Raw genomic sequence first — 14,339 nt, 5'->3', positions numbered from 1 at the left:
CTGTATCTTGGATGTATGAAAAGCAGCATGATTCACCAACGGAGTAGAAAGAGGATGAAGAGTTGGATTTCTCTGGCAGCAAGGGCCTTTCTTGTTCTTTTTGAGTCAGAGCACGGTCCTCACCCATTACCTCTTACCACTTTATTCCTCTAAGACTCCTAGTGAGACCTCACACTTTTAGCAGAGGTAAACCTTCCGAATAGTCTACTAGGGCTGACTGCTGCCTCCGGACCCAAGCTGACTCTACAGCAATGGTGCACCCATCCAGCCATGCAATACGTCTTCTATGCCTATCCCTTAGTCTTATTGGAGAAAGATTGAACGATAGTACAGGAGCTCATGTCGTGGTCAGGGTACAGGCAGTATAAGCACTCCTCTTTCTCGTCTTCCAAAAGATTTGCCTTAACTTGCGAGTGGAGCAAGTCCTAGAGGACTAACAACGACGGAGCAACAGGCATTTTTGTCCCCATCTCACTGGGAGTTCCGACTCAGTGCAAAAGTTCCCACCCAGAAGAATAAGAAATCTAAATTACAGCTAGAAAGATTTTTTTGAAAAATGTCAAAGAAACTCTAATAAGGACTCCCAATTCTGAACATGCGGTAGAGAACCTAAGCTAAGTGAGGGGGATCCTATTTACTGATAGAGAAAAGGCCCAATTGAGTCTAATAAAAAACTAAAATGAGTGGAACTTCTTGTTATGTACAACTAGAAGTGCTTTAATAATGCACCAAGGATTCCCAGTCTGATGTTCAACAGAATGGCCCTCATTACAAGCCTGGAAGTTCAGAAATAGGGTGCTGGTAGAAGCGTACCGGCACCGTTTCCGCACCGCCAGATACAAGTACGCCTGCAGGGGCAGTTGCTCCCAGCAGGTCTGATCTGATGTGGGCATCGGCCCCTGCAGGCATGGTTTTCACTGAAGCACTGGTACCGTTAGCAGCGGTGCCAGTGCTTCGGTGTCCCCATACGGGAATGGGGACTTGCACTTTCCGTTGCCTGACATCCAGGGCTTGACGTCCATATAATATCCCGCTGGCACTGGGATATCGGGCAGCAGAACAGTGTTACGATTTCGGCAGCAACCCACCGGTAACACCAGCAGGTTACTGCCAAACTTGTAACGAGGCCCAATGTCTATCTATGAATGCTGGAGAATGTTATATTTTAAACAGCCAATTGCCCTTGTACACATAAAGACCCTTTCCTTGTACCAATGTGCTTGCCATCTAAAGAAGCAGCATTGCAACCCCTATTTTTCTCACTCTACAAAGAAAAGAACTCTTTGGGAACCATTTCCCCTTCAACTTTAATCTTGCTTTTAAGGGGATCTCCTGTAGCCAGGCCACACTTTACACAAACTCACACTTTATTCAGCAGTAATCTGTTCATTACCATGGAATTTTAACCCTTCGCGTCACAGGTTGGCCAGGTCCATATTACTCTGCGAGACCGCTTCCATACAATGTGTTCTTGCAACTCAAAGGAATCCCCCCAATCTCTGCACTCCAGAGCCTTCATGGTTTTCACTGTGGTTTATAGGTCTTCAACCTACCTCTTCACTGCTTCTGAATCATCAGCAGTTTTGTCCTTGTAATCCAGGAGCTCCAGGAGACTTTGAATATACCTGCAAAACAAATTAAACGTTTATTTTGTATTTGGTAAGGTTTGATCGAGTAACAAAATAAGCTTTCAAAATAATTGACACATTTTCAAAGTAATTTCATTTCCATTTATACAATTAAAAAGGATGGTAGCCTCTCCATTGTAAACAAAGATAAGTTCATGACACAAGCAAACACTGTCCAAACTACATAACACCCGCAGCTCGCCTAGCACTATTTGTGAAAAGTACATATTGTAAATCGCAATCCAGTACTAAAACTGGAGAAAATGTGTTGCATTCTGTTCTCAGGTTAAACAAGGACAGTCATGTCAACCTATATAGTGCAGAGTTTGCTTTCTCTGGCTGTAGCAACATTTTTGTGTGACCCTGATGGAGGAGATGTCGAATTTGTAACCAGAAGGCAACACGTGTTCCAATCCCGACTTCCTTGTCACTAAAATTATGTGATCCTAGGCAAATCACCTTATTGTTTTGTGAAACAGTCCACTTATGACAAATGAGAGACTGCACAAAAAAGTGACCACTATGAAGTGATATATAAAAGATAAAAAAGGGAAAACGTGGCTAATGTTTTATGCCCAGTGTTTACTGTAAACTTGCAAAGTAATGTTGGCATCCCCACTTGACCAAATTATGTGATGCAAGGAAATTCACTTTCACACTGTGCCATTTTTTCATTATCTGCTCAAATTGGCGCCACCTCCCAGAAGCTCACATGGTTGGGTAAAAGCAAAGTCTCCTGACCAACTAAAACAGCTTAAGGTACGTGCAACAGCACGAATGTGATATATAGTATAAAATGTCCATGTGGCAAGCTATAAATTGGACAAACGAGCCGCAAGGCCTGAATCCAGATGGAATGAACACAAATCAAACATTAGATTACATAATCCAAACTCGGCTGCCGTAAAAAAAAACTTTCATCAACAGAAACACTAACTGGCTCAAATCAGAGTTCAGATATTAGAAGTAGTGGATGATACAAATTTTAGGATGAACATCAGTAAAAACCTTGAACAAAGAGAATCATGCTGGATAGACAGGCTGAATGCTGTCTTTCCGCATGGTATGAATGAAGAGTTAAGTTTGAGTTGCTTTTTGTGTAAGTGACACTGATTGTTCTTTAACCTGTGATGCTCGTTTTCTACACTAACATGTACAGGAGAACAGCAAGTCGCTTATCTATATCGGTTTATTTAATTCAATTTGACTTCCAATATAATTCCAACAGATGTCATCTTACTCTGTGATGAGTGTACTTTCCACCTAAATTTTATTTCTGGATAATCAATTGTCAGTTTTTGAGGTCGAAATCATGTATTATCTATTTACTGTATTTCTCCGAATTCAATTTGATGTATTTGATAACATCAAATAACGATATTTGTACCTATGGCACTGCGCAATCTGTGTTCTAAGAATTCTCCTGACATAGTTACGATGACCATCTGCCAAGTACATTTCATACAAGGTTGTAAGAAAGCGCTAGGAGACCTACAGCATTGATGTTCGATAATCAAGTTTGGTTACATTTGTACTCGCAACAATGGGCATCGCTACAAAAATTTCAAATTTGGTTTGAACACTAATTTTTTACAAGAAACCTACTTAGATATTGATCAGAAAGGATATAACATATGTACAATGCAGAAACCTAGTCCGATTAACAAAATTATACTTATGCATATTGCTCAATGTTTTACCACATGGTGATTAGGTTTACATGTGGTCTGTGAGATCGCAAGAAAGGTTTTCTAACATTTGGTGTGTAACTGTTAGGGTGATATAACCCACAAATTTTGTTTTCCTCTCGTGATCGTATGACCGTTTTTTGTATCTTGTTAATTGTTTTGTGATCTGTGCACCTCATGCTATGACATCCATGGATGATATATCATATATACCATGTAAATCGTGCAAAATAATCCAGTCCACAATCACTATTCAGTGCTTATTGGGACTGATTACATTGGTTTAATTCAGTGACCCTGTATAGATTAGTGATTTTACACGTGGAATTTTATTATTTATAAGACTAGGGATGAGTTTATCTAAGGCATATCCGTACTCTGTTAATCAGGCATTTTGAGAGTGTTTACAGTACACTATGCGAGAACATCACGGCGTCACCGAATGGGATGAGGTCATGCATGTTATGATGTCACACATACAGTACACAGAGACGCACGCAAACTTTTTTTTTACCTTAGAATGAATTGTATTTAGGCAAGTGTAGACGTGGCAGTTCCCTCTCTTGACAGAGGAACACCATTTTGCAGCACTACGCGACCTGGACACTTGAAGTACCCTTCATGTTATTAAAATATGATTTTTCTTTTTTATGTACGTAGAGTCAGATGTAACCAACACTATGCACATTTTTACATTTTTCAGTGATTTTCATTTCTTGGGAAAGATGCCCATTTTCTTAGGAGACGGGTACGTCTTGCAAATTTTAGTTCCTAACATATGCTTTGCGAGTTTGCACACAGAGTATGCTTAAATACGTTATGTTTTTTTGTCCGCAGTCGGAAGTTCCTGACATCGAAGCACTATTTGCAAATTTCAGATGTCTTGATTACAGATCCATTTTCTTTGAAGACAGGTACATGTTTTTCATATTTCAGTTGCTTTAACAACAGTTACCGTTTCCACACGGAATGGGATATTTTCATGAACATTACTGTTGTTTATGTTTTCAGTTCTTTTCGGTGCGATTGAGGAGATAGACCTCTAACCATTGGATTTTGGTGTGATTTTAGCTCACAGAAGGTTGGGGACTGGTTGTTTCAATTGTTGGATACTTTGTCGTGTTGATCATCCATTAGCCAAAGGCATAACAGTTCATATGCTGATAAATTACACAGTAACCATGTATACTACACGTCTTTTTGTATATAGCCCTGATGATAAACCAATTCTAAGAAATGAATTGGCTATTGTTTCTACCACTTCTGAGCTGAAGTACCATATGGAAGCAGCAATAAAACTAATACACAGGCAGAAGACGATTTGATTGGTTGATGTACTTTGGCATTAATGATGTTGTACATCATGTAGCGTTGATTACATAAACTGTGTCTACAGATGTGATGTTTTTAATCATCAGAACGTATTCTGGTTATTGGTTTTAATCTGGAATAGTGCTATCCAAGGTGTGGATGACGTCCGTATTGCATTAAATAACAAGTACTTTGAGATTATAATAAGTGGCGCCCGCACTCCATCCTTTTTCTACACTTAAGGCCACCCCACACACCTTTTTATACCACTTAAAAACCATGGCGTATTGCTGGCTTACAGGCACATGAAGCCGGAAACCCGGCCTCAAATGTCTACTTCCTCATTTGATCACAATCCTGAGCACATCACTATCTCACTGGCCTTAGCTTTGCAAGTACTGGCAACACACACGTACCTTTCCATCGGATATATAGCATGCAGAGGTACTTAAATAAACAGCAATTATGTGTTGTACCACTGTCTATTATTATAAACAAACAACATTTGATGGAAAAGAAGAAACATTCTTTGCGTGACTAGGTGTCATGCAGATTTGGGAAGAATGCGTCCCCTCCAAGTGAAGAATTGTGAGCATGCCATGGGTCCACAATATTCATTGCATGCTTGAAAGATACTCCATCTACACTCAGTCTACGGTCAGATACTGACCTACCAACAGTTTTATCAAGTAATGTATCTTGAATCATGTTAGGATTGCCTCCCAATATAACTTGCGTTCCAGTTCAGTAATTCAGTTTAGCATTTAACACATCTAATAAATCTCCCCACCATTACATCACTACCTTGTCTTGTAATTCATTTTGAAACAAATCTGTTTTTCACGGAGCTATTTAGCCCCTTCACATCCCATGATAGGAGAGCACCTCGGACCCATTTTCCAAAATGAGGACTCTTAAGCGAGCAGCTCTGATACGGACAGCCATGTGACATGAAACACTAGTTGCACGTGGCAACCTTCTTTAGCGAAAATTGTACACTCCCACTTCTCCGGCAACCTCGATGTACCACAATCTCAAAATAGTCCTCAGCTAAACCAACTCTCACTCTTGAAAGGAGTATTAGAGCACATATGTAAAATGCATGTGCAAATAATGAAATGATTCGCTGCAACAAAAAGTGAACGTGAAAGTCGTTAAGTTACATTTTATATGTGCAACACTACAAGGGGTAATGATGGCATTCAAGTTAGAGAGGTGCAAATGGTTGGGACAGGTGTCAGAGTTTGCAGCTACAGAATGCAAAGTACACAAATGAGGACTGGGGAGGGGCCCTTGTGTGGGAAAGATGCTGTGGAAAAATGTGAAACTATAATCCCACCATGCATTTGTCTGATACATTAAAGACCACTGAGCAAGAAATGCACTGAATCGTTTTGCAGCAGAAGTCAGTATTGGCATTCCTGTTGGCACCTCTCCCATCTGCCACGGTCATGATCATCTTATAAGAGCTGGTTTGTATCTCCGGTAATTGTGGGTCTAGTATATTACAACGCCACCTCCCCTTCTACTGAATGTGGCCTGCATGTGCGCTATTCGTGTATTCATTCTCGGTCGTATTTTTATAAGGACATTGCAAGTCACTGAGGAGTTTCATGAGCAAATAAAAGCAGAGTTCCTGTATAAAGTCACACAACTGCAAGATAATTAGCAATATCCATTTCATGTATAGTAGAGGGTATTCTATTCCTTATGATACATGGCCACCCACTGTCATTGCCTTGAATACCTCGTCACTTGCATGATGTTATGTAAGATTGCTGATCCATATAATCAATATAGAATCCGTTTGGATTTAAAAAAGCAAAAATGCAGCTACTACTGTGTTGCAGAAAAATAGTTCAAGCAGTTCAATAAAATTGATCGAAAACAAGTTTTCATTTTGTGCTTTAAAATAAGTAAAAACGTGCTCACATGTGTTAAACTCCAGCAATACACAAATTAAACATTCTACCATAAACAGTTCCTTTTCAAAGGCTGAAGTGACACAGAAAACTATTCCGCAAGCAAGGAATTTGAAAAGCTTTTCGCGGCTGCAAGTGTTGCAGTGACACCGGAATTCACTCTACTGGCTTAAGTAGCAGGCATTGTGACATCACAAATTAAGCGTAATCACTCATTACAGAGCGGTTGTGAGGTCACAAGATAAAAATGTCCATGCTTTTATATAGATATTGCAGGCTGCCATGTATTACACACGTATACACGCAGCTAACTTTATCTTCACGAAAATTAAGGGGGACGGGGCAAAAACCCTGGGCTGGGAAAGGGCATCAGCAAAAGCCCTCTATACCATTATTCAAAAAGCACCCCACCTGGCTCACCAGAGAATAAGGTAATAGTGCTGGAAATGCTTATCCCATCTAGACTTTAAAGTCATTACCCTCCTTATGGATAATCTCCTTTACAGGGAATCTCAATAGGAACGATAAAGGCTTTTAGATGCTGACCATATGCAGGCTTTTGGTCCAGGGTGGATGTGCTCCCTTTCAAGCAAGTTCCATGGCTCTAGGATGAGGATCTTTGGGAGTTTTCTGAAGGAACTTATTTGGTTTATTTTCTCAACACCCTCTGGGAAATCATGGTTCGGGAAGCAGCAGATTTCTCCAATGTCGCCACCCTATCCTCTCCTTCAGAAGATCTGTCCTCCAGGGTGTGGGTTCCCTTAGCCATCTCCTGCTTTTCCATTTCCATTATGGTTTCTCTGAATTCATTAATGGATGCATTTGAATTTGGGTGTTTATAAAGTGCTAATCGATCAAGGAAGCAACAGAGTGCTGTACATGTCTTGGAAGGTAACAGGAGTTAAAGGCGTGAGGGCTGTTAAAATGTGAAGTGGAAGGGGAGGAGCACTACCTTGTCTTTTGGTGTAAGAGTATTTTAAGCAGTTACTATTATTTCAGGTGCACAGAAGTGTGGTCCCCAGGCCTAAGGAGATCTGAAATTTGTAAAGCGAAAAAAAATGCCTGTAGTTGCCCACAGGGAACTCACGTGCACTCTAAACGGACCAAGTCCTTCTATACTGTTATATTTAGGGGTAGGGCTCTGACATCACATACACAAACCAGCTGTGGAGCCATGTAGTTTAGTCCAGGAAGGCTTTATTGTACATAAATACGTATGCATAAAATGCAGTTACTCTCAATACGTACAATACCAGTTCAAGTAGTCACAAGTAGACATTACAGGTACAGAGACAGGAACAGACCCACCGGCCATCCTTTCACTCTTAGCTCAGGCCCCCAACTGACAATCATAGAACAATCACACACACATGCGCAACATACTCTTGAGCTGTCTATCATGCATACATCAACATTCCATCAGCATGCACATCTGGCCAATGATACAAGACTTAACTTACATTACAACATATACCCAACTCCAAAGTACTTTTGAACCTTAATCTCATGTGTGAAACACAGACTTTAATTATACAAAATTCAATAAGCAAATCAGTATACAAGTAATGGTTTCAATTCGGCCCAATCACTGGGCTATCGGTGTTCGGAGGTTTTTCTTAAACCAATCTGGCACAGTTCAAGAAAACAAAATCATAAAACAAGTGTTCAATATTTACACTTAAGATGATCGAATGTAATTCTAGCTACAGTCAACTCAAAAGATTATCTAGGTTAGCTGACGCATTTCGGATATTCCACAATATTCCCTCTTCAGGCCTTGAGTTGTCTTTCTGACTCAATTGTAATCCTGTATTTTCATCTGTTCACCTGAGATTCTAGTTAGCCTAGGGGCACTTTCTTTTCTATTTAGCTCAAAACCTAGATACAAGACAGTACATTACTAACCTCAATTCGTGGTCATGTGTAGGTTTAACCAGCTGTATTATTCTACAACTACACAGTCTATATTCTATAGGTGCCTCCACCAAGACACACAACTCTGTCTGTATTCGAAAGACCCAGTGCATTCACCTACCTTCTAACGGCACTAGCTTATCGGGTGTTCAGATATTCTCCAAAGAATCTTTGCAGTATCCCTGAAGGATATAGCCGTCAACAAAAAGACCATATGTCTTAGTCCACAACCGCAAGTCACTGGGTATGTAACACCAAATTGATCTACAGTGACATTATTGTGTAGTAACAATACGCACGGCAGCGTCCAGAATGAATCCAGCGCGATATCACAGTTCACACTACCATATGGAGGCATTGCCTCGGATTCCCAAACCGCTCTTAACCCTCATTCTTAATATCCATCTATTTTACATAAGCCTAACACGTTCAAGCGTCTAGGCTCCTTCATATAGGAAACCAATTTTTATCATGGCACCCACATCGTAACTGTACGCCATTATGTGTTTCACAATATTCCAATAGCCAAGGGAAAGAAATATATATAATGCGGCACATTAGCCGACATCCTTCTTATTTGCATTTTGGTTTTGAGTCCACGGTCCAGGAGACCGGACTAGCCGGTCGGGTGCCCCGTGGCCGTGTATGTTTGGAGGGCTCGCCATGGCAACAGCCACTGCGCTTTCACTGTGGCGTTATGCCAAGGCAGCAATCAATATTCCGATTTCAAAAGGAGCAAAAATAAGGTAAAGCTGCAAAGCAGCCATCTTACTACTTGCTCACTCATATGTATTGGATCCATGGTCCGTGAGGCAGGAGACCAGCGCTACCGGTCGGGTGCCCCATGACCGTGTTTATAGAAGAAATCGCCATGGCAATGCGCATTGCGCATGCGCGACAGCGTTGTGCCAAAGCGACGGCCATCTTTGAATGGACACACGCACTTCTTAGACAGAGGCGGCGGGGATGTCTAAAAGGGAAAATTCATTGGGCATCATTCAATGTTTGCCGGACCAGAAACAACGGTGGCGGTGAACCCGCCGCCACCGTTGTCTCCGGACCGGCAAACTACGAGTTCTGCAGGCAGGTGGTGTTACTCCCGCCAGGTCTGACCTGGCGGGAGTAACTTCACCCGCCTGCAGACGGAAATGGAAACACCGGCACCGTTAATTATGGTGCCGGCGTTTCCACGGTCCCCATTCCCACCGAGACCTATCGGATTCCATGGGAATGGGGAGTAACTGAATGCCGGCTCCGGACTTGCTGGAATCACTGGGGCTTTACAGCCCTACGGGTCCGGCGGCAGCCTGCTGGTTTTACCGGCACGGCTACCGCCAGACACGTAATGAGGCCCAATATCTTTTAAATCTCAACACCAAGTATCAGCCTTATAACTGGGAGGGTCAATGTCAAAAGATAGGTCGATCCTGGCTGTAACTTTACGTTAGTAGCAAATTTACAAGCCACATGTCCAACCCCTGAAAAAGAAGTATCTGCTGGGCATGTACAAAAAGCGTTCCATTGTGGTTTGCTAATTCTCTCGTAGGTTATGTCTGTATATGTTCTATGTGGTGTGCCCACCGTCAATAATTGGCAGCATAAGGTCATATTTACCCTATTAATATTGCTAATCTCTACATATTCGTTCACAATAGCACATCATATATTGCTGATTGTACAGATGAAGAAACATTCTCTCACAATCTTAGACAAAGCACATAAAGTCCTATTCACAGTTCATGCCTCTCTGGGTGAGTCCAGTTGCTCTATCCATGCTACCACCCTGTGTAGTAGTCTCCTTTGAAGGTCCCCACCCCTGTGGTGTGGTCAGACATGTCACAATATAACACATTTAAATTGTGCTATGCTGCGTCTAGCCTCTACAAAGTGTGTTGCCACTGTTGACTTCAGTTTTTTTTGTTCTTATATTGAACTTGTGCTCAGTCCATCTAGTCTTGGCCTTCCTCATCGTCATGCTGACGTAGTAGCACCCACAAGGGCACCTCAGTGCATATATTACAATTGTGGAGTCACATGTGCAAGAATGTCTCAGTCTATTTTCTTCCCCGAGTGCGGGTGTGTGATCTTGTTACCCGGTTTTCTTTCCCATATGAATAACAGTTCAGTCAGGAGCTTATCGATGGCCTAGTTCCTGGTGGAGCGCGACACACCTGTACTACAGAATTTTGTAGATAGGCACATAAATGAGCAGCGGTTGCCATAAAGGTAATGCATTCAATCTTAAAGAATATTCTGGTAGGGATAGAAAGCAGGTGCAGCTCCGTAATGATGGGAGAAATGTGGTTGAACTTCTTGTTTCTGGTTATTAGTGGTGCACAATTGCTGGACGGTGCTAATGGGGTGAGGGGCGTTGCCTGAATGCTGGTGTGGAAGGCGTTTCCCCCATCGATGTGAGAGATTACCAGAGTCTGAACCGGGGTTCTGAAGTATGTGGTTGGACAAAGGGTTTTATCTTCTGGAGGAGGGCTGGCTAGTACTAGGCAGTTTGGGCTTTTTGTTGATATGTTGTGGGAATGAGAGAAAGTGGCCTATAGTGAACTCAAGTGTTTTGGCAATCAGGTGCAAGCGAAGTATGAAGCCATCGCTCGTCAAGGGCGCATTGCTTTCTGCTGTTTCGCTGATCACTAGTTCAAGAATATAAAACCGTGTGCCTGGTAAACCCTGTCAGCCTGGTGTGCAGCGAGTGAATTTGGGCACTGTAGCCTTAAACAGCGTGGACTCGGCTACCCCGCCCCCTCCAGGAAGCGGAGCATAAAAAGAACGCTGTTACGCCCTTGCGGCGTTAAGCCCGCGCTCATCAAGGGTGCATTGCTTTCTGCTGTTTTGCTGGACCTGGAGCTGGATGTCATTTTAGTCCAGCACATCGACTCTGACGGCAGTAATCTTAAGGTAACTCGCTGAATTTACACACTTGTTTGGGGATTCCTTATACTGCAGCAAACTTTCAGAGTGATTTTAGTTAAGTGTCTTCAATATTTATCCCCACCACACCACGCTGTTACATAGAAATTTGCATTTAGAATGCGTACTACAAGCACGGGACATTGCTGAGACTACGTGCGTTGACTGAGGGTTTTTAACCTTGGAGCTGCACGTCTACTCATTATTACTCCTTTTTCTTCATAAGGAGCAAATCATTCATAATCATTCTCATTCTCATCTCGCGCGGCTGAAGACTGTTGGAACTAGGTTCCTTTGATTCTGCCGACTAGGAGAAGAAATAACCAACTTTACATTTATAAAGGCGGTTTTGTTTAAACAAGTAACGCTCCTAATACACCTGTGGTATCTATTAAAGAATCTTCAGCATTGTATAAAGAGAAGCAAATTAATAACCGATCAACGCGTTCACAGGTGAAGCCACAAGTGATTATGAAATTGCGAAGTAATCCAAATGAAGATAATCTCAGAGCCCCAGAATGGGAGGAGCCCAACATACTCAATAGTTCTCTCACTGATGGCATAGTGGGCACCTCAGACATGATTGGGAGGGACCCATTACCAACTGCTGGTAAACAACAGATATCTGCGCAGATTCACATAGACGCCTCCAATTCTACACCTATTAGAACGACTGGAGTACAGGAAGAGGGTTCCACTTTGGCAGAACATTGGAAAAAAGGGCTGGAATTCACAGTTACCACAGCAAAAATACAAAAAGAAATTGAAAGAGCACTTCGGGGAAAGAAAATCTCAAAATGAAGTTGCCTTAATGCTGACTTCCAGTGAAAGATCAAGAACCTAAAGTTGTTCCGCGACAATATCCTTGGACCCTGATACAAGCGATCACCTGTTAGAGAAGTTGGACTTTTCTAATATGGAAAAAATACAGGAATTATCAGTTCTCGATCAGGAAGAGAACCTGTCAGAACCACAAGCACTACTTGAGAACAAGAACCTGCAAGTAGAAATCGCTCAGGTTAGTCCTGGTTCAAGTGAACACACTTTGAGCACACTTAACTATGTATTCAATTCGTTAGTATCTGTCTTTGAATTGTTGAAGGGTGAGGTCCAGTCCCAAACTGGTTCCTTGCTGGAATTGATAAAGGAGGTAGCCTCATTGGATGGGGCAGTGGTTGGATGTTGTAATCTTATCAACACAAATATTCTGCAACAAATACAAGAACTGAAAGTGGAATCAGCAGAACAGGGTATGGACCTCTCTGCTATTCAAAGATCTATGGCTTTGAAAAATACATTTGAGGAGGTAAATAGAACCATACACCAAGATCTCTTGACGCAACTACAACTGTTGAACCGAAAAGACCTGGAATCACATCAAAAAGCACGTGAAGAGGAAGAGAACTTGCAGATGGACGACACCCCATTATCCGAGTCCCTTTTAGAGGAATTTCGAAGACTGGCCAACGTAGGTGAAGACTTTCAGAAGAAGACCCAGTAAATATACATCCAGTAATCAGTTCTCTAGCCCGAGATGATCAAACACAAGAGGAAACACGTGATTGTCAACAAACCACGTTGGTAGGTGGCAAGAAGGAAAGAAAGAGAAGCCAGGAGACAAAAAAGATTGAAAGGAAAAGCTGCTAAGAAGAAATGTGAAAAAAACTCAATCGCATGCTGATCAAGAATAAGACCGCAGATAATAAACAAAATCAAGAGAAAACGAAAGTGAAAGGAAAGTGGTCCATATGACATCTACAGGCTCACAAACAAGTAAAGTGATCACTGAGCAAGCTACAGCTACAACATTATCATGTCAGAAAGAGAACATAAAAATAGCTCCTATTTTCCTCAAAAAAGGATCAAAAATGGGGATCGTATCGACCCCAATGATGGAAGTAGAATTTGGAGCTGTTAAAACTCACCAAAAAATTGCCCCCCGTCTTCCTAAAAAGATCCCAAGCACATTCTCAGGAATAAAAATCAGAATGTGTAGTAAAAATAAAACTTGGTGAAGGCAAGTTCAGAGGTCTGGGGCCAGACAGGTTAGAGGTATAAAAATGCAAGGAAATACAAGAAAAACAAGACTCAAACCCCAAGCCTTCTACCGTAGAGAGAGAATTAGTCGTACAAGATTTTAAACCAGAAAAGTGAAGTAGGGCACATGAAAAAAAACAGAAAATATGCTCACATTTAAAAATGAATGTACAACCAAAACCAAGCGATTTATCAGAACACTAATTGCCCCTCAGAAAGGTGCAGTACTGGCTTCGAATGCCATCTCCAGGAAATATCATCTACAAGCTTTATCTCGTCAAGATAATGTTAACAGCAAAAACACCATGGACTCGCCATCACATGGCCCCAATGCCAAATCAATTGGAGCTGGACTTGTGACATCTGAAAACAGCATAGAACAAATTCCAACTGTGTTCACTCAAGGAAATAAAAATCAAAATGACTATGATATTCTCTTACATGGATCCTCACAGCAGATCTTGGAAGCACATAGAAAAGAGATTTGACATGCTGTTGATGCTTACATGACAGCAGAGGCAGTGCAGAAATACCTTACTCATTGTGAGACTGGCAGAAATCCTCCTCCACAGGAATATGTGACACATGCAATAGATGGGAGTTCCTAACGGCACTCAAGCACTTCCCAGTGAAGTCCAGATTTCTGCTAGTCGCTCTCTGGCCCAAATATCTTTAATGCATAATTCTGCCCAACCTACCTCTCAGACTGACACAGTTCAACTGGCCATGCCACCCACAGGGAAAGCGTCACAAATAATCACTGAACCTGGAAGTAGAAGCATCATCTCAGCATTGGCCCCAGAAACCCAACGGCTAATAGAAGCAGCCATTGCAAATTCCATTGAAAACAAAACTTTGGAAGCTTCATCTATCGTCAATGACAGACTTGATCCAATTCAAATGAAAAAAATCTATTA

At 41.8% G+C, this 14,339-nt stretch overlaps 1 protein-coding gene across 1 annotated transcript in view; it reads right to left on the bottom strand.

The window, feature by feature from the left end:
* PDK1 (pyruvate dehydrogenase kinase 1) overlaps window positions 1–14,339 on the bottom strand; it is a 621,992-nt gene that overhangs the window by 482,442 nt on the left and 125,211 nt on the right. The window contains exon 3 of the mRNA XM_069616223.1: window positions 1,554–1,625. Coding sequence (XP_069472324.1) covers window positions 1,554–1,625 — 72 coding nt within the window. The remainder of the gene's footprint in view (window positions 1–1,553; window positions 1,626–14,339) is intronic.

The sequence above is a fragment of the Ambystoma mexicanum genome, chromosome 9 (assembly GCF_040938575.1).
Source record: "Ambystoma mexicanum isolate Mex_15411 chromosome 9, UKY_AmexF1_1, whole genome shotgun sequence".
NCBI lineage: Eukaryota > Metazoa > Chordata > Amphibia > Caudata > Ambystomatidae > Ambystoma > Ambystoma mexicanum.
Note: the sequence above shows the minus strand (reverse complement) of the source record. Positions and strands in the feature narration are given on the sequence as shown.